The sequence below is a fragment of the Lissotriton vulgaris genome, chromosome 11 (assembly GCF_964263255.1).
Source record: "Lissotriton vulgaris chromosome 11, aLisVul1.2, whole genome shotgun sequence".
Classification (NCBI taxonomy): domain Eukaryota; kingdom Metazoa; phylum Chordata; class Amphibia; order Caudata; family Salamandridae; genus Lissotriton; species Lissotriton vulgaris.
This window is the reverse complement of record NC_141699.1, coordinates 143,753,989-143,781,315: the sequence shown is the minus strand read 5'-3', so window position 1 is coordinate 143,781,315 and position 27,327 is coordinate 143,753,989. Positions and strand designations below refer to the sequence as shown.

The 27,327-nt window shown below is 46.6% G+C and overlaps 1 protein-coding gene across 1 annotated transcript in view; it reads left to right on the top strand.

Moving 5' to 3' along the window:
• The window catches only part of KNTC1 (kinetochore associated 1), a 926,084-nt gene that overhangs the window by 421,492 nt on the left and 477,265 nt on the right, over positions 1-27,327 (top strand). The window contains exon 37 of the mRNA XM_086942947.1: positions 17,184-17,328. Within this exon, the coding sequence (XP_086799073.1) occupies positions 17,184-17,328 (145 nt within the window). The remainder of the gene's footprint in view (positions 1-17,183; positions 17,329-27,327) is intronic.

Sequence of the window (27,327 nt, the reverse complement as noted above, 5' to 3'; positions counted from 1 at the left end):
GCTAATTGCCCCTAGTTACTCTTTTTAGGGATTGTGTCTGTGCACTTGGCATGTTTCTTGTCCCACCGGCTATTCCCAACGCAGTGCTCAGGTTCTAGCTCTGGCCTTTGGGCTCTTGACACCAGCTCCTTCGGCTTCCTTCTATGAGCTGGTTTGTTAGGCTCTGGTTGCCTCTCCAAGTTCATTTCGAGCTTGGGTCGGTGTACTTTCGTGCGCCATTAAGCAGAGAGTGGTCTCTCTATCACTCTCTCTCTGGATCGGATGCTTGGCGCTTCCTGTTCTGTTGCAAACCCACCTCCCTTTCGGGTATGCAGTGGGATCTATTCTAAGTTAAGGAATCTGCGGCTACATGTCTCTATCAGATGTATGAGTTACTTACCGTAACTATGTATCTGGTAGAGACGCTGTCTAGCCGCAGATTACTTAACGCCCACCCAGCCTCCCTGTTTTGAGAGAACTTTAAAGGGTGGTGTTCTCCACTGGCCTCTTCATTTGCCATTGGGTTAGCTCTCCCAGGAGTTCAGTTGTGGCTCCCCTCTCAGTGTTTTCATATACAGTTAACCTCTGCTGAGGGGCTTCTTCCTGTAATGCAGCACAAGTAGATTAATTTTCCTCTCCAGTTACCCTCCCTTCCTTCTGTCTTTCTATTCACTCGGGACCTGGTCTCCTCTTGGTCGTCCTCTTGGGGGTCGGTTGTGCTCTGATTCCAACCTTCGTTATTATAGGGGAAGGGCCAGTTCCCTCCTACGGTGCACTGTTCTTCTGTGCTCTGTTCTTCTTAAACGGCACAGTTCTACATAGCAATATCAGTCTGTTTCAGTCTGTTGAGATGCTCTTCCCTTGTTGCACTCAGGGAAGGGTCTTTGATTAGCCTGCAGGCTTTATCCTCACTGTTTTTCATTTATATGTAGGATGTGTCTAATTCTGTTTTTTATGATGGTGTCTCCATCATCTTCCTTGTTTACAGATTTTTCATCCCTCGCACACTGTTTCTATACTTTCACAGTTTTTGTTGGTGGCTCCGCGTTTTGCCGCGGAAAGGTTTCGTCAAAGAAAACTGACGTCAGCGCGCAGGGATGGACTTATATGACCTCGTTGACGTCATGTACGTGGACGACGTCAGGGCGGGGTCGTATGGCGCTGTCCCCTGGCGGGGAGAAGTGCTGCTGCAACAAATTTCCGGATCCAGTCTGACACCTGGGGATATTCTAAGTTAAGGAATCTGCATCTAGACAACGTCTCTACCAGATACATCGTTACCGAAGGTAAGTAACTAGTCTGATAAGGTCGAATAATGCCCATTGTTATTCTGTTCTGGTCAGGCCCTAGCACCTAGACAAATCCCACAAATGCAGCTTTTATTTGGAAACATGTACTTTGTCATATAGGTATGCACAGATAGATAACACACACTTTGTGAGGGACCTTTCCAGGGAAAAGAACGTGACAGCACCTGAGATGTCGTACTTTCATCTGTGTATGCTAAGGTACCGGATCTGCTGCTAACACTCAGATTCTGATATATGATCATTTTACTTCTGTAGAAGGGGAGGGAGGTTAGGCTACATTTCCGTACATAATGACAGCTCCCTTTATGATTTACAGACCACTTGCTATGATGACTGTATTTCTTCTAGGCATTTTCCTACTTGTTGTGGGACGTATACTGCATACTAAAGCATGATAGTTAAAATAAACATTTTAAACTTTCCTCATGTTTGTCAGAACTTATTGTGGGCTAGTACGAGTTTGAGAGCCAAAGGGTGTGTGCTGCAACTGCGATTCCTGAGAAGGTCGTGACTGTTGTATTCTGGGATGTCTAATCACTTGTACCTCTGTGAGTGAGTAGGACGGTAAGTGAGACACTATTGCTAGTCCGTCCTGGGCTCACGCGTATTCTGGTGGTAGAATGATTCCGTCCCTGCCTACTAAGGCGTTGTGATCCCAAGCATAGTTCTGTGACTCCGCAGAATCCCTGCAACAATTTTTTTGTTGTTCCTAGTGAGTATGTGTTGATGGATGCTTGTGTCTTTTCATCCTCTTCATCCCACAGTTTCATTGAAGGGATTTATGCAAGTCCTGCTTTCCTATGCTAGCACCTCTCACCTCTCTTCTAAGGTTAGGCTGGCATTCAATTGGACCCCTGCTCAGGTGTATTGCAGGGACGTCCAATCAGGCCTTCACACCTGTTTACACAGGTGCTCAAACTGATTGGCTTTCCCTACTATTTAACCTCTTTCCGGGATTACAGTCTGGAGTTCAGGGCAGGGAAAGAGGCATAAACGTATCTTTCTGTAGTGTCTTTCCTATTGGAGCCTTTTAGGGCCTGTAAAGTGCCATGTGCCAGAATCTTGCCCCTATTAGTTCTTCCTTCATACTCCCATTATCTGTAAATCTAACTACAATACTCGGATGGAACTGCTAAATAAAGCATAATGTATGTATCTATTTTCTTATAAAGCGCTAACAATCATCCTGAGTAGGATATCACGGCGCTGCAATAACTATGATGAGCGGTGGGTTGACCAGAGTCCTACAATTTTAGTCTGGTTTGGGGAAAAGGAAGGTTTTCAATTGTTTCCTAAATGACAGGTGGCAGTCCGTAAGTCTGAGAGCCACGGGCAACTCATTCCATTTGGTTGCTGCTATGTGGGAGAAGGTTCGCTCTCCCATCCTGGCTCTCTTCACTCGAGTAGTTCTTGCTCTTGCTGTGAATTGAGAGCCGAGATTTCTAGTTGGTGCATAAAACTTAATCCTATTTCTTAGGATAAGTGGTCCTGTGTTATGTAGTGCTCTGTGTGTTATACACAGCATTTTGAGGTTGCTCTCTGCCTCATTGGCAGCCAATGGAGCTCTCTTAAGCAGCTCTTGGCTGAGTCGAATTTTCTTTTCTTACAGATTGCTTTAGCCGCCGCGTTTTGCACTGTTTGTAGTTTGGTAAAGAGGTAGTCTGCCATGCCTACAAACAGGGAGTTTCCGTAGTCCAGCCTGCTCATCAATAGTGACTGAACGAGGATCCTTCTACACTCTGTGGGAATCCAGGGGAAGACTCTTCTGAGCATCTTTAACAAAGCAAAGCCTTTGCTGCAGATTGTTGACACGTGAGATTTCATAGACAGAGTGTTATCAACCGTCACTCCCAGGTTCCTTGCTGTCAGTGTCTGGATTGGGGGGGTGCCCAGGGGCGCTGGCCACCAGCTGTTATTCCACAGCTGAGTATGTCCCCCGAACAGCAGCATCTCTGATTTATCTGCGTTCAGTTTTAGTCAATGGCTATACATCCAGTCAGACAGTTCGGTGAGACAGTTTAGTAGCCTGTCCTTGGGGTCATCATCCTCATCCAGGATTACAGTTAGTTGGGTGTCGTCTGCGTAAGAACAGATTTCGACACCCCACTTTCTTCCTATCGCTGCGAGGGAAGACACAAACATGTTAAACATACGCCTCCTATCCGAAGAAGCATCCACTCTTATTGGCTGCAGAATCTCTTTTTGGATGGATCCCATTTACCTACTGCTGTAGTTCTCTGTAGTTATCATTAGATTGCAACATCTCCACTTAGAGGGGAGTGGGGGGACTGTAAACCCACAACTGTGGATGTCTGTAGTAATTTGTGGTCTACTGCATCTCCACTTCTGGGTGGATAACATAGTCCCACTGTGCAGTTTCTGTCATTATCCTTAGCTACAACATCTACACTTTTAACTGGACCCCATAGATCTGCTACTGTGGTTATTGTACATGTGAACTGGTAGCTGAACACCCACTATTAAAGAATTATCCAACTTTTTAGTATCTGAGCACCTACTGCTACAGGCAAAGACATCACACCATGTAAATATAAGAAGGATCTGGTGGCAAAGCTTCTGCCGCCCCAGAACTACCCAACATAACCAGCAGTTCCTTGGTAACTAGGATTCCACTGCTCTGAAATGTAACCCCTTAGCTGATAAGTCCTTTCCCTCTAGAACGGTAAGACTTTTTTTTCCTTTTGTTGCTATTTGGGGTGGTTTGCACTTAGTCCTCCATAAAAAAAGAAATCTTAATAAGGTATCCAAGCTGTGAGAAGCTGGCTTGGTATATGGTGCACACTTATGTATGTGGGCACCCTGCACCAATCCAGACAACCCTTATGGTGATTTTAATGGTCTTAGACAACCTTGGAAAGTTCTCTAAGTGGTAACTGTGGAGAGCAGCCTTCAGGCTTAGTCCAGAAGGAGTGTAAAGCCGCTTGTTTTACCAGAACATAATCTTATTGATATAGATTAAGTAAAAAAGAACCATTCAGTGTATTTATAAAAACATGTGTTTATTATATTACACTCGCTAACACATACCTATATCTCATAGCCAGAGATATACACACAAGGCACACAATACTTTTCAAATGAAACAGGTAAGTAGCACAGTTACACAGTGGTCGCCATGGGAGACCAAACCATATACTAAGATAGTGGTATCCGAACCACAAGTCAAGTCTATACCCAAAAGATGTAGAAGTGCCGGGGTCCCAAGGAACCACCAGAGGTAAGTAACCAGGAACTCCACACCACCGTGTGCAGAGTGGGTACACGACCGCAGGCTCCACATAAGTTGCGATTGCTATTTCAACAAAGCAGGGCCCTTCTCAGTGGACCTTGAAGAGACCTCTTGGAAGACAGAAGGTTTGAGAGCCACCCCACCTGTGTCTGACATTCAGGAGGATATTCCCATGTCCTATGAACCAGGATACCTAAACCATGAAAGCCAGGTGCATAGGAGTGAAGTGATGTCGGAAACCGCCATCAAACTCCATGGAGGAGTTCAGGAAGATGCTGCTGCTGGGGAAGGTGAAAGTGTCCGATGGAACCCATTTCAATACAGAAAGGACAGAGTCTATGCCACTCAGGAGTGACCAGGAGGCACGGAAGTTTAATGCCCACCAATGTCGGGCGCTGACGGAGAGCTGGCGATGGCATTGGAGCTGCAGCTGTGCGGACCAGGCGAGGCTGTGGAAGACTAGAAGCTGTCGGGGTCAGCAAGGTCTAGGTGACTCACCACATGCAGGGGAGTCAGAGCAGGCCCCGAGCAATTGGGGAGGCCCGCTGAAATCAAAGAAGACCCTCAAGAGGACCGACACTCCAGAGGCAATGAAGTCGCAAGAGGACCTCGAGCAGCTCACCAAAGATGCAAGCCCACGATGCAAGCAATGTGGTGTGGACAAAGATCTTGATCACAGGAGATGCTTGAGGTTGGGGCTAGTTGGAGCTCGAGGATCTTGTTGGAAGTAAGCCACCAGGCCTTTGCAACAGCAAGTCAGCGCGGTGCACAGGGGTTCGGCTCCTGCGGCTCCGACTAGGGATACTGACCTCAAACTTGGTGAGAGGACTGGATAGGCCTCGAGGATTGTGAAGAACCACCACCTGTGTTTCTGAGCCTTTCGGAGTCTGTGGGAGCCCAGCATCAGCAGACCAGTCAGCGTAGTAGTGGTGCCTGCAGATGCCGGGAAGGGACCACTTCAAGGGTGATTCCTTCAGGTGTCTTGGATGTCCACAGGTTTTGGAAGGTTCCTGTATGGAGCACAGACATTGCAGCAGACTAGCAGAGCGACGAGACCAGGAGCAGCAGTAGTCTTCCCAGTTGCAGTCTTGATGCCCAGAGCAAACTCCAGCAAAGTCCAGAGTGCCCAGACGGTTGAAGAAGAAGCGGTATCTTGGAATGAATCTTGTCCCACGATGAATCTAGGGCCTCATCCTCAGTTAAGCCCTTGAGTACCCCAAGGGAAGGGTTGGGAGGATTCAGGGTTCCCTCCCAAGGGAAGGGGCTGACATTCCGGAGGATATTCCCATGTCCTTTGTCCAGTTTCGTGCTAGAGTGGTAGCGGTGGCGGTGGACTATGCAAGGAGGGCACCAAGTGTGCCCTGCTAACAGACTGAGTGGTGCTGGCCAGGGCTCCCACCCAACCCCAATACACTAGACCCTGTCCGGGAGGTGGTCACACCTCCGTGTGACAGGATGCCTATTACTCTGCCTTCTCCAGCTTGAGCTTGGCTCAGCAGCAGGAACGCAGAATTGTGACTCTGGTCGGCAGCAGCCATGTTGTGCTGTCCGTGTCTTGAAGGCTGGTACCGGGAGCTCTGAGGGCCTCACGGAGGAGCTTTAAAGTGCATGGATCATACCCCCCACACTGTTGGTGTGCGGGTATGATTCCAGCATGTTTGATACCAAATATGACAGGGTTCGTTACAGCCAGTTTAAAGATAATCGTCTAATGACGCCTGGCCAGTCTATATATCGTAATGGCTGACACACCTGGGAGAATGGACTCTGAAGGTTGCAGGGGTGTCCTACTCATTCAGGGGCACCCTCACACTTAGAACTGAGCACCCTGCCTTCAGCATCGTAAGGCCTGCTTTAGTGGTGACATAGGTATTAAGTGCAGTGACCCTAGATATAGGGAAACCTATATCTTTCCTAGGTGGTGCTAGCACCAGCTTACACAGGCTGAAATGGCAGGCCTATAGTTAGAGTGGTCTCCCATGGGTGGCATAATGCTTCAGTCCATGGGGGACCCCTGTAGTACCTATGCCCTGGGTACCTCCGTACCATATACTAGGGACTGATAAGGTCCCACCAGTATCCAAACTGGGATGTACCTAAGTACTTACCATACATATTTAGGGGAGAAAGCAGAGACTCTGGTCCTTATTAGCAGGATCCCCGTCAGACTAGTCAGAAACAGCATAGCACCAGGCAAAAACTTTCCTACTTACACCATATTTGTGGTCTTTTTTTCCAACATCCTGGGGATACCAAAGGCATCCTGGGGATACCAAAGGCACCCAGGGTTTGTAATTCCCATGGAGGGGACTGAGAAAATAGCCAAAATAAAGCTAATGTTTGGGGTTTTAGGAGAAATAGGTAAAAAGTGCTCTGCAAAAAAGTTTATTTTTTACAAAAAATGGCATCAATGTAAGGTTTGCTGTGCTAAAGTCACAATTTTCTCAGCTTTGGGGAACATGCAGAGCTGAATCAAAAAACATATATTTTTTTTTTAGCCTCCGCTTTTGCCATTTTTCAAAGAGGTAGACTATTTTTCCTAATTTTTGTGCTTTCAGTCTACAGTTTGTGGTAGGAACCGGACTAAAACCAATAGGTGATCCAGGAAAGCTACAAATTTCTGAAAAGTAGACCGAATTCGGAGTTCAACAAGGGGTAATTTGTGTAGACCTCTCAAGGTGTACCCAAGAAACTAACTGTTGAAATAAAAAAAAAAATGAAAATTAATAGAAAAAAAACGTCCATTTGTGGCAGCGTTTTCATATTTAACTTCCTGTCATGATGGCCAATTTACAAAAGCAAAACCGCATTATCTCCGCTACACCCTTCTGGTTGTTGTGATATATAGAGTTTGTAGTTTTTCCAAGAACCCTAGGTACCCTGAGCCAACAACTGAAGTGCACCTTAGAATGGGTTTTCATTGTGTACCGGGTTTAGTGCAATTCATAATGTAAAATATAAAGACGCAGACATGGGTATCAAGAAAACCTATATATTCCTGAACTAGACACCAGATACAAAGTTTAGGAGTAGTGGTTATTTGTACATCTTTGAGTTTGTGAGTACCCACACTAGCATGTGATATAGAGGGCATTTTTCAAAATGTTTTCTTTATTACACACTGGTTTACATTTGGAAGGCTCAAATGCAGATAAATGCAATTGATAATAACAAATGTTATACTATTCTTCATTCCCTCATGTCTGCCGATAAAAAATGGCAACTCACTTGTGTGGGTGGGCCTAGTGCCTGCGACAGGAAAGGGCCCAAAGCTCAACATGGGCTATGAAAAACATACTTTTTTTTTTGCAATGTCGCTAGCTGTGGATTTTGGGCCCGAGCTCCTGTAGCACCTAGCAAACCTTAACTAGACATAGGGAAATCCTGGGTGCGTGACTTGTGACTCTCACCAGGTTTTCTTAACCAGAAGCCCTTGCAAACCTCAAAGTTTGACTAAAACCACACATTTTCCTCACAATTCTGTGATGAAAACATCATGACTCTGTAGGGAGCAACACATTTCTACCATCCAGCGTCCCCTCTAAGTCTCCGTATCAAAATGGTACTTCACTTGTGTGGGTAGGGTTAGTGCCTGTGACAGGACCGGCACCAAAACAGACCATGGACATATCACATTTCTACTGAAAATGTATCCTTTTTTTTTTTTTTGCAATGGGGCTAGCTGTGGATTTTGGGCCCTAGCTCAGCTGGCATCTAAGAAAACCTAGCAAACCTGCACATTTCTTCAAACGAGACGTCTAGGGAAATCCAGGGCTGGGTGACTTGCGTGGCTCTCACCAGGGCTTCTTATCCAGAAGCCCTTGTAAACACATTTTCCACACATTTCTGTGATGGAAAGTTCTGGAATCTGCTGGGAGAAACACATTTCCCAGCACCTACCATTTCCCCCCAAATGCCCCTATAAATACGGTACCTCGCTTGTGTGGCTGGGCCTTGTGCCCATGACAGGAACCAATCAAATCAAATAAGACTTAAGCATGTCAGATCCAGCCCGCATGTTGGACTTGGCCCTTTCTCCCAAAATCTTTTGCTTTTCACCCCCCTGTTTTAGGATGTCTCCCCATGGTAGGGAAATGTATAGGCCATGTGTGGTGTGCGATGCCCTAGTAAATGTACTGCAATGGTGCACACTTGTTAACCCCCCATTGTAAGAATGTACCCTGGTAACAGGCTGCATTTAAAATGGATGCCATGGCTGTGGGTGGTGCCGCCTGGCTGTGGTGGGTTAGCAGTCTAGTGTTTGGTTCCCAGCCCTCCCAGCTTTTGGAGGGAAAGCCTGGCACCCAGGGTGCTCTACTCCTCCCCCTGAGCCAGTTCGAACCAGTTTCCCCAGAGGCTTCTAGAAGCTTCTGGCACTGTCTGGTAGGTGGGTTGAGGGGCATATAAATAAGGGGGCTGTGCCACAATGTGCTCAGACTGAGCAGGGACATGAACGTGACGGGACCTGCTGCCAGGGGGTACCGCCACTTGGGCCTGTGTGCTGGACCTTGAACCCAACTGAAACCCCACTGCTGTCCACAGGGCTAGTGAAAGCCCCACTGCAGGAGTAAAGGCTGCTGTACAGGAGGAGTGCCATGCTACAGTGGAGGATGTTTTTTAAAGCCTGCCGCCCTGTCCTGATGAGTGCCCACTGACTGTTGACCTTGCCCAGTAGTGCCTGCTGCTCTGCTACCTGGCCCCTGAAGGAGTGCCATCTTAGGTCCCTGAGGCTGCTGGTGGGACCTAGCGCCTCGCGAGCGCTACGCCAAGGTCCCGACTGCTCCCTAGCGCCTAGAAGAGAAGAGCGCTTTAACTGACTGCCGAGGAACACCTTTGACTGCGCCCAGAAGGAGGTGAGGAGCTGATTCCTGCAGCGCTTTACACTACTTTCCTCCAAGGAAAAGCATGGAGCCTACAACGCTGTGTGGCCCTGTGTCATTTAAAAACGCAGCGGGTGCCTACCCCGCGTGAGGAGACTGCCTGCATGCTTGGAAACCAGCGGGAGCCTGCCCAGTGGTTTTGACATTGATTTAACGGAAGCCTACCACGTGTCATGGCGGCGCTTGTGCTGATTTATAGCCAGCGGGAGCCTACCCCGCGTTGGCGCGCTTAATGACCCAGCGGGTGCTCACCCCGCATAATTGCCGCCGTGACTCACCGCCGCGGCCGGGTTTCACCGAGGGCGTACGGCCTCTTGTGAACTGCAGCGGGAGCCTACCCCGCACTGCCGATTGCCGCTTTAAGACAACGCGGGTGCCCACCCCGCAAGTGTTTGGAACGCAGCGGGAGCCTACCCCGTACGTGTCTCTTTGCGGGTGCCTACCCCGCACTGCCGAATTGACCCATATCACCGCTGCGGCTGGGAAGAATAGGCACCGCAGACGCATATGTGTTGAAGCCCGCCTGGAGGTGGGGGGGGCCGGGCGACGGAAGCTGTTGCTGGGAAGCCGGAAGAAGCCGGAAGGAGCAGCTGCGGGGCTCCCGTGGTGAAGAGGGAGCCCCGTTCGCGGAACGAGACCGGAGCGGGAGCCCACCCCGCCGGTCAGTGCCCGCGGGTCTGGAGTAGGCCCGAGCGAAGACAGGCGAGACTCTGCCGCGGGCGGGGCTCTCACACGCTGAGGAGAGCCCCGCGGCAGATGAGAACGGAGAAGCCCGGACCCGTCCCGACCTCGGAGGATGGGAGCCTCCGCCCGCGGAGGCAAACTGCCAGAGATCTGTGGGCCTCCCAAGGGGAAGGGGTAGCCCCGCAGGCAGGTTGAGTAGACCGGCTTGGAGGAGCTGCTGCCAGCCGCAAGAGAAGCCTGGAGCCCCCCCTGCAGGAATCCTTCTGAGTGTGGCGGAGTTGCGGGGTGTGTCGGGGCACAGGGTCGGTGCCCACACCCGGGACCAGTGTTTTGTTGTGGGGGCTCTCCCAGGCCCCGAACTAATTTTGCTGGACGCCACTGCCCCGCTGGACAGTGACAGCGACTGGGGGCCACAGAGCTCTTATTACCGTGTCCCGGGAGGGGACTCCAACACTGGGGGCAATTGTGTAATTAGAGAACCTCAGAAGGGGGACTCCCACTTCCAACTGCCATAGACCTCCGTGAGCCTGAGCAGAGTCTAAACTGGCCACATAAGTGTTTGCCCCCATTTCCTGGGTCCCGGGTGCTGCATATTTGAAGAAGTGTAATACAAGCCCTGCATAGGAAATGTCCCTGGTGTGGCGTACATGCATCTAGAATGCTGCTGATGGTGGACATATACATGGATACAAAGGGTTGCCTTTAATGAATGTATGCCTATGTTGACCAGGTATATAGGAATTGTTGTCTTTGGCGCACAGACCTAGGGAATGTTACCTGGGGGGGTTCATGTCAATGTGTTCATGCCAATTTTATGCACACTGGGTTCCTGCCTCATGGTACATCAAGGCTGGTGATTTGGACCAATGCTAATGTGCTGACGTGCATGCTAATGTCATGCCTCATGATCCATGCCTGGTACAGGATATGCTGTTTGCCCCTACTGCTTATGTGCAGTCGAATGCGATTTATGCAAAGGTTGTTATGCAGTGGGCATGTGGTTCATAATGTGTTCCTTTCAGGCGTGTGTGTATATTGTGCCCATGGGCTGGCCTGACATCTTATGCGAGGCTCATGGGTAATAGCCTTATACCCCGAGAAGTTATATGCCTAGGGGAGGCCGAATTCCATACTAGGATATCTGCCTTGTACGCCTATTGTTCTTTTTGGCAGGGGATGCTGAATGCAATGCATAATGTGCTTTTACGCCTAAAGTTAATGCTTTACGTTTTTATTGCAGCATTGAAACTGACAGACTTACCTTTTTCATTTATCCTTTATCCCTTAGCGATGGTTCTGGCAGCGGCCCGATTTGGCCCTGCCACGTAAATAATCCCCTTGTACATATTGCCCTGACGCCAGTTGGCGCAGTCCAGAGACTACTATGGTTACATACGTGGTTGCTATTGTATGTTGGATACAATACAAAAGTTATTCTTTTCACCTAATCTGGTGGTGTCTCTTTTTGTGGGGTGCCTTGTGTGTCGCCTGTGTGTACTGCGTGGATGCTTTGCACATGTCCTCTGGAGTTTGGCCCGCCCGCTCTGCATCATGCTACTCCCTTTCTAACACTGCCCAACCTATTCTTTTTTTTTTTAACAACTTTATTTTAGATTTTAATAGGTGTAAAGGGTACACACAGCAATATCTCATTTCTTTACGTTACACATTGTATGATTGTTGGGGCGAGGAATATAATGTAGTGGTAAAGCCAGAATATGCCTTTGCGTCTAATGTTGGTGATATACAATGATTCGAACTTTGTTCCATCCTATGTAGACTTAGGCGGTGAACTTCGCTCCGTTCGTGGAGTTTTCTGCACTCCGCGGAGCTCGCAGAGTGCAGAAAACTCTGCTGCGCGATGTGCAGCAAAGTTTTTTCCCCGCTCGCGAACGTTAAGTTTGCGGGCGCAAGCTGCTGTTCAGGTAGAATTTCCAATTGAGCAGCAGGATTAGCAGCACAAGCTGCAGGCACTCTGCCACTCGCGGAACTTTGCGGAGTTTTTTGTGACTTTGTGGAGTTCTGCGTAGCAAAACTCTACTTCCCAGGCTTAATGACAATGTTCCTTGGGCTGAGCCACCCCCACCCAGTGCAGTCCTTGTGTAAGTCTATAAGCGTCTCGCCTGGTGAAGGCAAATTTCTCAATGAGATCCTCCCCGCTTAACTTAATCTGCAGGATACTTCTATCTGCAATTTCCCCACCAGTAGTATAATCCCAGGTGTCAGACCAGATCTGGAAACTTGGAAACTCTCATGCCGTTGAGAGGGTGCGCTGACGTTGTATTGGTGACTGAAGTGGTGTAAGATGTCACTGAAGCAACAAAACCCTTTTCAAGTCTGTGGGAGAGGATACCTACGGTAGCAATGCCAACAAGGGCCTCAGCAGCAACAGACTACTCATCCCTTTTAATGGCGAGACCGTGGAGCTGGCCAACAGCATTCAGGCCCCCAGAGTCAATGCACTACTTCAACCTATCGTCATATGGCCACCCCAAACAGCTTTAATTTGTCCTTGGCGGCACACAATCACCCAGTAGGAGGTCATGTCACCTTTCAACTCCCTGGATGGGGAAGCATCACATCAGGCCAACAGGTGCTCCAGATTGTGGAACATGGATATTTCCTTCCCTTTCTGTCCTGGTCATATCAGCCGCACCGCAAAACCTCCTGTAGAACCACTTGTTCATATTCTGCAGAGAAGTTCATGCTCTGTTGGCCAAGGGGGCAGTAGAGAGATGCTGGAATCGGAGATACAGACTCGCTGTTACTCCTATGTTTTTTTTTCCTGGTTCCGAAAAAGGATAGAGGCCTTTGTCCCATTCTAGACCTTCGCCCTCTGAACTTCTTCTTCCGGAAGGACAAGTTCCAAATACTCACAGTGGTCCAAGTCCTGTCTGCCATAGATCCAGTCAGCTAGATGGTAGTGCTGGACTTGCTGAGCACATAACTTTTACTTTTCCGTCCTGCAGTACCACAGGCGGTACCTGCAGTTTGAGGTAGGCCTCAAGGAGTTTCAGTTCTCCGTGCTCTCCTTTGCCCTTACCAGTGCACCGTGGGTATGCATAGAAGTGATGGTAGAGCCCATCCGCAGAGATCTGGACTACCAGTCTTCCCACACCTCAATGACTCCGCTAATCTGTCGTCAACATTGGGCTTTTCCATCAACGTGCCGAAGTCACACCAGATTCCTTCTCAAAAGCTTCCTTTCATCAGACGTATCCATGACACTGCTCTTCTGAGTCTTTCTTTCGTCTCAACCAGTCCAGGACATTCGGCATATAATCCATTATTTCAACCTTTGTCCTGGACTTAAGTGAGAGTGGTTCTGAGGCTTCTGGGCTATTTGACCTCCTTCTTGCTAGTGGACCACGCCAGGTTGCACTCAATGGGCTCAGCACCATTAGAACTTGTTGGATTTCATCTAGGTGTCGGAGGAGACTGCAAAAGACCTCCAGTGGTGGCTGCTAGACTACAGCTGAACCGGCAGCATGTCTCCCTCTCCCTTTCCCTCTCCCTCTCCTTTTCCCTATGGTTGGGGTGATCATCTGGGAGAGGTGGAGATCAGAGGACTCTGGTCTCCAGTGGAGGCTTATCCAGGGGTGCTCCTCTGCTAAGGCGCAGGCGCATCGACCCACTGCTTTTCAGCAGTGAAAAAAAGGAAACATAAAATGGTAATAACACAACTTAATTATCATTTTATTTTTCCTTGCTGAAGCCAGTTTTAAGGCGGGCGGGGTTGGCGGCCGTTACAGCCAGCACGGGGAGGTGTGGTGAGTGCACTTAAGTGTGCATGACGGTTTAGCCAGTCGTCTTGAGCTGACCAAAGATTCATGCGCACTTAGCATGTTCTCGACCCAGCTGAATTGCAAAGCTTGGGTGGAGAACATGCACAGGATCCCACACCCTGTCTGAGCTCCGAACCACGGCGCTTAGACCAATCACTGCGCTGCTGTAATGATGGTGACAGCAGCGTCGTGATTGGCTAGGGGTGTCTGGGAGCCTGTGTGCTGCCGGTTCACAGGAGAGGACTGAGGAGAGGCAGAGGCTGGGCGGTAACTGATTTTTTCTTTTTTTTAATCATTCCACCACTACTGCTCGGGAGCAGCTGCAACTGGGCTAATCTTCTCATGAGCTTGCTGGAGTTACTAGTGATGTACTGTCTTGACACTGAAGAAGTTCCTCCTGAGCATAAAAAGGGAAATGGTGCAGTTGCTCATGGACAACACGACTGCCATGTGGAAGGGCAGTCTGTTTTTGTGAGCCCTGTGCCTGCCAGAAGGCGCTACTTCTCTGGAAGTGGCTGAATGGTCAGGGCATCTCCCTTGTCACTCAGCACCTGTCTGGATCTTTAAATGCCAGGATAGGCAAACTCGGCCTCCGTTGCCTAGTGGATCACGAATGGCAGTCTCACTCGGAGGGCAACTTCCAGCAATAGGGAAAACCCTGGCTCAATCTATTTGCCACTGCAGAGAATGTGCACCATCCAAGGTTTTGCATGTTGAAGTTGCCTTGGGATTCTCCCTCTGAGAACTTTTCTGCCTGAATTGGGATTCAGGACTACTTTACTCCCTTCCGCCCCTACTCACTTGTGTAGAGTACTGAAAAAGATCAAGATAAGTCAGTCCCAAATCATTCTAGTGGGCCTGGACTGAGCAGAACTTTTGGCCATGAGCACATGGTCTCCAATGTAGCTGCCCCTTCGGGGCAGGGTTGTGTCTTGCACCCGAACCTGCACAACTTACACCTCTGTGTGTGAAGATTGAACAGCAATAGTTGATGGTATTTGACCTTCCTCCTTGAAGTGGTTGCTGTCATCTTAGCCGCCAGGCGTCTTCCACCAAAAGTGTAAATGGGGGACGCTGGGAGGAGTTTGTTTTCCGGTGTTCTTCCCATGAAATTCAACCCTTACAAGCCAAGCTGTCCAACATCTGAATGTTTTGTCTTTCTATAACCTAGCAAGGCCTTGCTTTGGCAACAGTTAAAGGTTATTTTTTGGCCTTTTGGGTCTCCTTATGTTTGCCAGATCAGCCATCCCTGTTGGGATCACCTGTTGTGATGCCTTTTTGGAAGGGGCTGATTCACTTGTTCTCACCAACACCTTCGATGATGCTGTTGTGGGACCTCAATTTGGTTCTCACATATCTGATGTGCATTAAGATCTGCTATGGGCAAGCAAAAAAGCTGCCCCATAAGTTTATGGGTTATTCTACCAGAGCAAAGGCTGATACCATTGGGTTTCACGAAGCACTACTACATGCATTGCCAGATCCAGCGGGATGGACACTTCGCCAATCTGTCCTGCAGGATTTTCAGGTCTGAGCAATTCCACAGATCCACTACCTGGGGAGGTACTACTTTGGTACCTATTCACAAGCAAGGAATCTGTAATTAGAGAAGTCTATCAGAAGAACAAGATATTTATCTTCAGTACTGCCTTTTCTAGTAGAGACTGTACGAATTTTCCTCACTGCCCACCTTCCTCCCCATTCTGAGAATAGACTTATGCAGTCCATTAATAAGATCCAACTCGATAGATTTGAACACTGGCATAGTTTGATTTCTTTTGGCTCTGCATCCAACGACATTGGCAAAGATCAGAAAGAGACTGACATAAGCATGTGGAGGTGGTGCAGATGTATTGTCACCAATTACACATCTGGGGTGAGAAGGATCCAACATGGAGCTGCACTAAGTCATCTACCCTTGCACAAAGGAATCGCTAATGAAGTCTCCAGATCCAGTCTGGCCTTGGGGCTATTCAAAAGTTGAGAAATCAGTGGTTAGGTACAGTCTCTACCAGAAAAGGTGTTACCAAAGGTAAGTAACTTGTTCTTCACAGTAAGCCCTTTTTGTGGTTTTTGGAAATATACTCAGTATGTTTTCAGATACTTATGCAACTAAAAGAATTTGGTTTGGTTTTGAAAGGTTAAAGATAAAGGTATTTTGACAATATGAGCGCCTGCATCCATCTCTGGTTTGCCCGATTGAAGTTCCTGTGCGGCAAGCTTTATGTCCAGTTTGAGTGGGCAAGGGAAATGACTTTGAACCCTGTGCAGTAAGCTCTGGGCATATGACACAGCAGCTCAGTGGCCATGGAGAGTGGGCAGAGGACTCTGAGCAGGTCATTCTTTACACCAGGACTTTCAGCTGCGCTCAGCAGGCACTTGGTGTATATGAACTGAGAATAGAAGTGCATCCACGCACCCAAACAAAACCTCCTCCTCACCGAAACCCTGCGCATCTGCAGAGCAGGGGTAAGATCCTTCTCCTGTGTCATGGCCAAGACCAGGAACGAGCTCCCCACCGACATCAGACGCGCCCCCTCCCTGTACACCTTCAAGAAGGCTTATAATTCCCCTGATTGATCACTACAAAACCTTAAAATCACTGTAAAACCTTTGTTAAAGGCAGGTAAGTTTGGTAATCTGCACATCTGAACAAAAAATAAGGTTAGATTAAAAAATTATTTTAATATACCTCAGTTGAAAGAATATTATAGTGAAAAAGCCCCAAAAATACAGTGCAGTGCACTTGACCTCACAGATGTCACAAATAAAATTAAAATAAACACATTACATACATAATGGAAACTGGTATAAGAACTAGTGCCCTCAAGATTTTAATGTAGGTCCCAGTCAAAAGTCGGGCTTTCACTTTCCCTACACCAGGCTAGATTAAGATCCATGTTTATATGCTTCTCTGATTAGAGGTGCTGAGTATCAGACTGGCCCAGATACATGCCCTGTGTACGAAATGGGCACTTTAAAGGTGGTAAAGACTCATTCCTTTACCAGTCTCTTTAGTTCCATCTTGAAGAAGGCTTCTGTTGAGCTCTCTACGGCACTTACCACAATTCAAATTGGGACACATGCACAATACAGAACTTCTTTGGTACTTGGTGGCGCACATTTATGGGTTACTTCACCAGAAAATGATCTGTAATATGTAAATCGTTGCATGATCTTGTTTTAGTAATGATTCATTTGATTTTGTCATGATTAAAATCATCTAAATAAGCATATATATATTGTTAATAATTGTAAGCAATATGAAGTATCTTGGTTTCAATTGTCCATGTAGAATTCAGCCTTTGAGTCAGACAGAGATGTTTACGAGGAATGGACTTTTGGAGATTTCTTCAGCGAAGATGGGATAGTTCTTGATCCAAAGGTGGTGCTGCCTGTTGCCTACGAAGTGGTTACAGCTCTGATGCCATGTGCTTCTGGTATGCCATAAATTCACTCACATTTATTTTTTTATCATTGTATGTTAGGCTAACATTTTTTCTGCGTTTTAATGTACTCGTTTTCTAACAGCAGACTTGAATAAGAAATGTAAGCGCACAACATAGAATACACCTAACTTGATATATTTTTTTTAATTTCATTATAAACAAGCATTGACAAATCTAATTGACCTTGATTTTTGTTAAAGGAAGTGCTCTGTAATAGTTGGCTGACAATGCAATCAATCAATCAAAACAAGCTTTATTCGGTTAGTAAACAACCATAAAAGCATTCTATAATACATCAAGTATAAAAACGTTAAAACATTTATCATAATCATCAGATTGGGATATAAATAATTTATCACGGCTGGAAATAATACAAATTCATGTAAAGTTCATTTACAAGCTAGGTTATCATTATACATAAAGCGCTAAGTGCATTTTGAGAAGAAGACCATATTTATCTTTGAAGCCAAAAAAAGAAATAGTTCGCCTGGGAATTTAAAACCCTAATTATGCTAAGAACATTATAATTTCCATAGACTAAAATCATTTCATCAAGTGTGGCTCAAGGGTTAGAGGCGGCAGACCCGGAAGCTGAGATCGGCCCTGGACCAGGGTTCAATTCCCCGCCTCGACAGGGCTTGGGCTCAATAATTCCACGGACTCGATAATTCTTGCTCCGGTGCCTACTCGACTCACGGGTTCACAAACTGCAACTCTGGGCAATAGCTTGCTTAATCTCCACAACGGCCCCTCGCGGCGGGATGCCTGGCTTTCACCTTGTGGATACCCTGCCGGGGTTATCTCACTGGGGAATACCACGACGGGTTCCCTAAGCAAGCGCTTAGATACCTGCAACGTGGGTGATTTGCGCTATATAAATACATGTACATTTACATTTACCCGATTCAATTACTACATTCCATACCTTCTCCTAATACCCAGTGCTACTTTAATGAATTCATCATTGCTTAACAAACAGTAGAATTTTCCATTAGTTGCAAACACTCATATCCCTCTAGGTATGTACATGGAGAGATATGTTTTGGCATTGGTCTCAAAAATCTCCTTCTCGGATCATCTTAGAGTGTGCAAAAGGTTGTAAGGTGCATAGTGCTCTGGGGAGTACTGTTATCACAGGGACAGAAACAAAGGGTTTCCACCCACCCGGTTTGTCTAGGAAAAGCAAGCAAAAAGTGTAATGTGCAAAGGCGAAATCTGGTTAAATAAAAACAATTTGTAGAAAAGGATAGATAATACTGCTGGTTAGACAAAAAGGCACATTTCGGGCCAAGCGCCTCTTGCTGAAAATGTTTCACATGTGCCCAGTCCCCGTATTGCTTCTTGATTATCCCTTTGGCATTTACGGGGATATTTGTCGGGTGTTCATAAAACTCACCTAGCCCATTATCATAAAATATGTCCTTCACATACCGAAACGAGGGAATAGTCATCACCTTATCAAGGTTAAGGCAGTCTTCCATTATTTCAATAGTAAACTGTAGTTCTTCTTTCATCCAAATTTTAGACCATAAAGCAAAGGGGCAGAGCTAATACGATCCTCCAGGTAATCCAACCGTATCTCTCGATGAGAGAAAGAGGTGGCCATACTGATTGGGATCATCAATGAGTGTTTTATGAATTTATTTTCTACCACTTGTAACAAGCGGCTTTTTTGATTACCCCAAAACCCTGCCCAGTATGACCCCCCTACCACTGGCCCATGTCTCCAGTCGTGCCAGGATTACCCTGCCCAGGACCTTCACCGTGGAATCGATTAGTGAAATGGGCCTATAGCAGGCAGGGTCATCTCTCTTCCCCTTTTTGAACACTGGGACAACTATAGCCTCTTTCCACGACAGAGGGATTGGTCCAACAATAATGGATTTAAACAGGTTGGTCAACAGGGGAGCCCAGAGATTTACAATCAACTTAAAAAAGTCCAATGGGACTCCTTTTGGGCCTGGGGCCTTTCTACCTATTCCTTTTACAAGTGCTTTCTCCACCTCTGCCACTGTAAGTGAACTACTGAGTTCTAGTGCTTGTGCCATGTCAACTATTGGATCCTCGTGCCCCACAGCTAGTTCCCTACCATTTGGAATAAAAATTGAAGTAAAATGTGTTTCCCAAGTATCACCCAGAATCTTGCACTCCACTTCCCCTACTTCCTATGTAAACTGGGGGCGGTTAATAACGGCCCAGAAACTTTTCGTATCTTTTAGGGCACTAGCCCTCTCCAAGTCCTGCCAGGCAATGTGCCTTAGGTCTTCTTTTCTGACTTTAATAGTGGTTTTATATAAACACCTTGCCTGCTGTATATGTTCTCTATCTCAAGGCATTAATTTCAGGGCATTTATTAAGAACTTTTGCGCCCTGGAGCATTGAACCAACGAAACTCCAAATGTTGTTTGGACTTAGCCTGACGTGTAAGTTTATTAGCTACGATGGAACTGAGTCGTTCAAAATCTTGTACTAGTATGGCTGGGGAAGTGCCATGTTCTAGGCAAACTAAGATCAAGTCATGATTTGATTGAATAATTTCTTCCTTAAATAGAATTGGTTTAATTTCCCCCCCAGTTTATCCTCTCACCCTTATTCCCGGTATATTGCTATATATGCTACTTTTATCACCCACTACTGTTTTGGCTATAGCTTTGAACTTCGCTATTAGTGGGTTATGGTTGCTTACTAACTCAGGTTTTATAACAAAATCAAATACCAAGGAAAGATACTCCTTAGAAATAAACATAAAATCAGTGGTACTTTCTCTCCCCCTCCAATAAAAGTTGGACACCGAATCATTCGAAACTGTACAATTTCAATATAAACTGCCTACTAACCTCCTGTTTAAATATTTACAGATACAGGATTATCTACCGAAAAATGTAGACTCAAATATGATTACTAAATCTTTGATTTGGGATCTTTTATATGGGGAGAAAATTAAATCTCTTATAGGCAATATGCATAAATTGTTCACTAGCTTCAAAGCTAATGGGTGTGTAAATTTAGCAGTATAATGGAGTCAAACGCTGAACTTGGCAATAACATCTGGTATGATCACTCAGGCTTTGGGCAATATTGGTGACTCTGTCCACTCTGAGTCTGCAACTACAACAATTTTGTACAGTTGGTATGTTGAATCATACACCTGAAAGGATTAATAGATGGGCAGGAGGCAATAGCGGAGGGTAAAAGACTAAGGGGCAGATGTAGGCTGCCCAGTACTGGTCGGTAACGGCCGAAATTTCCGAATTTTGGCCGTTACCGACCGGTATTGGGCTTTTTAGATGTAGGTGTCATTTGTTAAGGATTCGGTATTTTACTCAATCGGTAATTTAAGGATTCAGTAAAATACTGAATTCTTAACATACTGATTCGGTAAATTACCGAATCCAGGATGTAGAGAGCGCTCAAGTTAGTGCATAAGGATTCGTTATTTACCACCAACTAGAAGTTGGTGGTAAATAATGAAAACCTTTGAAAAAACATTTTTTTTTGCTTTTCCAACAGTGCCATGTTGCAGACATGTGCACCCATACCTTATTGAGGGGTGCAACAGGGTGTCAAAGTGACACCCTGCCACCCTGCAATGTTTCCCCTTTTTACCGAATCGGTAAATACCGATTCGGTAATTACCGACACTTACCGATTCAATAATTTTTACAGAAAAATTACCTACATCCCATTTACCTGTTCTAAAATACCGAATCGGTATGATTCGGTATTTAAGAGTCGGTAAACTGGGATTACCTACATCTGGCCCTATATGCCCTAAATGTGGTCTCAGGCTGCAAATCTAATACATATGTTTATAGAATGCCCGAAATGACAACCTTATTGGCAGAAGGTCGGCCAAGTGTTCTATAGTAAACTTGGAATAGGACCTACATTTACGGCGTTAGAAATCATGCTAGGGTTTAAGGTAGATAAACCAGCTTTGGCACAGCCATTTGCAATCATGATGGTAGCAGCCCAGGCTGGCTATCGCTAGGATGTGGGTTTCCCTGCTGCCGCCAACTATTTATGACTGGTGGTCCAATATTAAAGGGACTTATGACATGGAACTTGCCCTGCCCAAGGCTAGGGGTATAGGCTCTATGGTTAAGAATGTGAAAATTTGGGTTCCTATGGATCTTGCGATGTAGTTTATTGTTGATAAAGAAGCTAATTTTTATCATTTAAATATTGGAATGTCCCAGATTAGGTACATTAGCTGATGATTAAGAAGCGTGGATCCTCAGTTGTAAGTTACGCAGGTGATAGCCAGATAGTATCATTTTTCTGGTAACCCAAAAGCCACAGCAAGCAGATTTCATAGCTGCATGCTGGAAATCAGCAATTGGGCGTCCAACAATTGCTGAAAGCTAAATTCTGGCAAAACCCAGGTTCTCCTGCTTGGCAACAATACCTCCTTTTTGGTCTCCTACCTGGTGGCCACAGGAACTAGGAATCCTTCCAGCACATGTCTCTAGAGCAGGGGTTTGGAATTTAACTAAATATCTACTTGTCCATGGGGCCGGTTGCTCCAAAAATCTACTTGTCCTGTAACAAAATCCACTTGCCCCTTTGTCATGTAGTGGAGCGACAAATTATGGCAGCAATCTCATTATATAAGAGCTCTGATATAGCCTCTCTGATTATGCCAGGGCTCATACCATAGTAGTGTTTGAATACTTGCTATCCCCTTATGTTGCCATGTTTCCATAGATTTACATAGTGGGGCTGAAGGTAGTGGTAATCAATAGTGCCAGGGATAGAATGCCCTTTTGAGTCTGTTCAAACCTAATAACTTGCATGTGTTAAGGGTTTTCAACAACTCTTCTCTAATCTTTTCCCATACTGAGAAATATTGGAAATTTGTTCCTGACAATGGCAGACGCCGTAAACATTATTCCAGAGTTGGGGAAAAAAGTGGTTGGAGGGAAAGTGAACTTGCAAACACTCAGATTTTCGAATGAGCAAATCTACACCTGCAGATTTGCTCATGCTAAAATGCTGTTCAGAAATATTTTCTAGGAGTACTATTTCTTGTCCTACTTCTGTAAATTCTTGGGGAATCACAAAATCCATATAGCGGCACTTAATGAAAGGACATCTACCATGGGTGCACTTTTGAGACTTTTTTAATAATTGGGCCCCTAATTTGGTCTGGCGTTGACTGACCTTTTGTGTTTATTAAAATTCTGTCTCTCTCTCTCTGTATCGGCTGGCTTCACTGTGAGTGACATTATTCTGCTCTTTCACAAGGTGCATATTGGTACACAAAGTAGTTTTGTTCACTGTCCGTAACTACTGTGGCAGTGTGTGCCTTTTGAGACCCAAAAACAATTTTTGCTTTTGCCAATGTTTGTTATAATGGTAAGGGCCTGGCAGCTCCCACACCAATAAGGTTTTACAAAAACCATGCCAAAACATGTCATACGTTGACAAAACAAAAAAACTGACCGCCAATTTCAGACGTCCTGGCTTTACCACTGCTTGTCTTTGTTTCCCATAATCTTATTGAAACTGGTTACACTGATATTCTATTATGAATATTTTTGTGAAATACTAGCATGCATAAACATATTACTAAATGATGCTGCAGGGAAATGGTTCCTTAAATTTTACAGTAGTTAGGCAAAATGTTTTTTTTCCTGTTTTAATTTTTTTTATGGCGAGAAAGCAAAAGAAACCCAATCGATGGACGGAATGCAGAACAAATCAAGACATTCACCCCAGTCAAGAGATCTGGTTTAAATGCATCATTCTTTTTCTCACCATGCCACCCCAGTTTAGACCTTGCATGTTTCCAGTCCAGCGAGAATCTATGCTTGTTTTCAGTCCAGCGAGAACCTGGCCTTGCAGTTCGGGCTGGACTGTTTCCGTTGGGCACAGGGTCAAGGCTGATTCGCATATGGCTAGGTTCAAACTGGAATGGCATGGGGAGCATAAAACGATGGACTTAAGCCCATATCTCTGTACTGGGGTGAATGTATGACATAGCTCTGAATTCTGTCCATCAATTGTTCTTTTTGCATTTGTTACCCCAAATGGGATGGGTATGCCCAGACGTGGGTCCCTTGCTCTACATGCCACTGGAGTCAAGCTGTCCTTGCTGGTGAGGGGTGAAACCCCGAAACCGGTCCTATAATGCTTGTCTCCAGCCTAGCGAGAACCTGGCATGACAGTTCGGGCTGGACTGTTCCCATGGGCGCTGGGTCAAGACTGAATTGCATAGGGCAGAGCAGTCCTCTTTAAAATGATGATTCCGAAAAGGGGGTGGTGATGAACAGAGTGTCTGATTTAAGCAGACCTTTCTTACCCAGTCCAAAGATCAGGGCTTGATCCATCACCGTTTTTTAGCTCACTGCACCATCCCAGCTCAGAACTTGGCTATATGCAAATTATTCTGACCCTGGTCTAGTGCATCATGGGAACAGAGCAGACCAAACTACCAAGCCAATTCTTATACTGGGAAGGAAACAAGCTACCGGGGACCGGTTTCTGGCATTTCAGCCGTCTTCGGCCCGGCTTGCTTGAATCCTGATGGTGCAATGAGCTAGGGACTCACATCTGAGTATACCCTTCCACGCTTATGGTGGACAAAAATGATTCAGAAAAGGGGGTGGTGATGAACAGAGTGTCTGAGTTAAGCAGACCACTCTTACCCAGTCCAAAGATCAGGGCTTGATCCATCACCGTTTTTTAGCTCACTGCACCATCCCAGCTCAGAACTTGGCTATATGCAAATTATTCTGACCCTGGTCCAGTGCATCATGGGAACAGAGCAGACCAAACTACCAAGCCAATTCTTATACTGGGAAGGAAACAAGATACCGGGGACCGGTTTCTGGCATTTCAGCCGTCTTCGGCCCGGCTTGCTTGAATCCTGATGGTGCAATGAGCTAGGGACTCACATCTGAGTATACCCTTCCACGCTTATGGTGGACAAAAATGATTCAGAAAAGGGGGTGGTGAGCAGACCACTCTTACCCAGTCCAAAGATCAGTGCTTGATCCATCACCGTTTTTTAGCTCACTGCACCATCTGAGGGATGGTGCAGTGAGATAAATAACGGTGATGGATCAAGCCCTGATCTTTGGACTGGGTAAGAGTGGTCTGCTTAATTCAGACACTCTGTTCATCACCACCCCCTTTTCTGAATCGTTTTTGGCCACTATAGGTGTGGCAGGGTATACTCAGACATGAATCCCTTTCTCACTGCACCATCAGGATTCAAGCAAGCCGGGCCGAAGACGGCTGAAATGCCAGAAACCGGTCCCCGGTAGCTTGTCTCCTTTCTGGTAAAGAATTGGCTTGGTAGTTTAGTCTGCCCTTTTCCCATGATGCACTGGGCCAAGGACAGACTGATTTGCATATAGCCAGGTTCTGAGCTGGGATGGTGCAGTGAGATAAATAACGGTGATGGATCAAGCCCTGATCTTTGGACTGGGTAAGAGTGGTCTGCTTAATTCAGACACTCTGTTCATCACCACCCCCTTTTCTGAATCGTTTTTGGCCACTATAGGTGTGGCAGGGTATACTCAGACATGAGTCCCTTTCTCACTGCACCATCAGGATTCAAGCAAGCCGGGCCGAAGACGGCTGAAATGCCAGAAACCGGTCCCCGGTAGCTTGTCTCCTTTCTGGTAAAGAATTGGCTTGGTAGTTTAGTCTGCCCTGTTCCCATGATGCACTGGGCCAAGGACAGACTGATTTGCATATAGCCAGGTTCTGAGCTGGGATGGTGCAGTGAGATAAATAACGGTGATGGATCAAGCCCTGATGTTTGGACTGGGTAAGAGTGGTCTGCTTAATTCAGACACTCTGTTCATCACCACCCCCTTTTCTGAATCGTTTTTGGCCACTATAGGTGTGGCAGGGTATACTCCGACATGAGTCCCTTTCTCACTGCACCATCAGGATTCAAGCAAGCCGGGCCGAAGACGGCTGAAATGCCAGAAACCGGTCCCCGGTAGCTTGTCTCCTTTCTGGTAAAGAATTGGCTTGGTAGTTTAGTCTGCCCTGTTACCATGATGCACTGGGCCAAGGACAGACTGATTTGCATATAGCCAGGTTCTGAGCTGGGATGGTGCAGTGAGATAAATAACGGTTATGGATCAAGCTCTGATCTTTGGACTGGGTAAGAGTGGTCTGCTTAATTCAGACACTCTGTTCATCACCACCCCCTTTTCTGAATCGTTTTTGGCCACTATAGGTGTGGCAGGGTATACTCAGACATGAGTCCCTTTCTCACTGCACCATCAGGATTCAAGCAAGCCGGCCGAAGACGGCTGAAATGCCAGAAACCGGTCCCCGGTAGCTTGTCTCCTTTCTGGTAAAGAATTGGCTTGGTAGTTTAGTCTACCCTGTTCCCATGATGCACTGGGCCAAGGACAGACTGATTTGCGTATAGCCAGGTTCTGAGCTGGGATGGTGCAGTGAGATAAATAACGGTGATGGATCAAGCCCTGATCTTTGGACTGGGTAAGAGTGGTCTGCTTAATTCAGACACTCTGTTCATCACCACCCCCTTTTCTGAATCGTTTTTGGCCACTATAGGTGTGGCAGGGTTTACTCAGACATGAGTCCCTTTCTCACTGCACCATCAGGATTCAAGCAAGCCGGGCCGAAGACGGCTGAAATGCCAGAAACCGGTCCCCGGTAGCTTGTCTCCTTCCTGGTAAAGAATTGGCTTGGTAGTTTAGTCTGCCCTGTTCCCATGATGCACTGGGCCAAGGACAGACTGATTTGCATATAGCCAGGTTCTGAGCTGGGATGGTGCAGTGAGATAAATAACGGTGATGGATCAAGCCCTGATCTTTGGACTGGGTAAGAGTGGTCTGCTTAATTCAGACACTCTGTTCATCACCACCCCCGTTTCTGAATCGTTTTTGGCCACTATAGGTGTGGCAGGGTATACTCAGACATGAGTCCCTTTCTCACTGCACCATCAGGATTCAAGCAAGCCGGGCCGAAGACGGCTGAAATGCCAGAAACCGGTCCCCGGTAGCTTGTCTTCTTTCTGGTAAAGAATTGGCTTGGTAGTTTAGTCTGCCCTGTTCCCATGATGCACTGGGCCAAGGACAGACTGATTTGCATATAGCCAGGTTCTGAGCTGGGATGGTGCAGTGAGATAAATAACGGTGATGGATCAAGCCCTGATCTTTGGACTGGGTAAGAGTGGTCTGCTTAATTCAGACACTCTGTTCATCACCACCCCCTTTTCTGAATCGTTTTTGGCCACTATAGGTGTGGCAGGGTATACTCAGACATGAGTCCCTTTCTCACTGCACCATCAGGATTCAAGCAAGCCGGGCCGAAGACGGCTGAAATGCCAGAAACCGGTCCCCGGTAGCTTGTCTCCTTTCTGGTAAAGAATTGGCTTGGTAGTTTAGTCTGCCCTGTTCCCATGATGCACTGGGCCAAGGACAGACTGATTTGCATATAGCCAGGTTCTGAGCTGGGATGGTGCAGTGAGATAAATAACGGTGATGGATCAAGCCCTGATGTTTGGACTGGGTAAGAGTGGTCTGCTTAATTCAGACACTCTGTTCATCACCACCCCCTTTTCTGAATCGTTTTTGGCCACTATAGGTGTGGCAGGGTATACTCAGACATGAGTCCCTTTCTCACTGCACCATCAGGATTCAAGCAAGCCGGGCCGAAGACGGCTGAAATGCCAGAAACCGGTCCCCGGTAGCTTGTCTCCTTTCTGGTAAAGAATTGGCTTGGTAGTTTAGTCTGCCCTGTTACCATGATGCACTGGGCCAAGGACAGACTGATTTGCATATAGCCAGGTTCTGAGCTGGGATGGTGCAGTGAGATAAATAACGGTGATGGATCAAGCTCTGATCTTTGGACTGGGTAAGAGTGGTCTGCTTAATTCAGACACTCTGTTCATCACCACCCCCTTTTCTGAATCGTTTTTGGCCACTATAGGTGTGGCAGGGTATACTCAGACATGAGTCCCTTTCTCACTGCACCATCAGGATTCAAGCAAGCCGG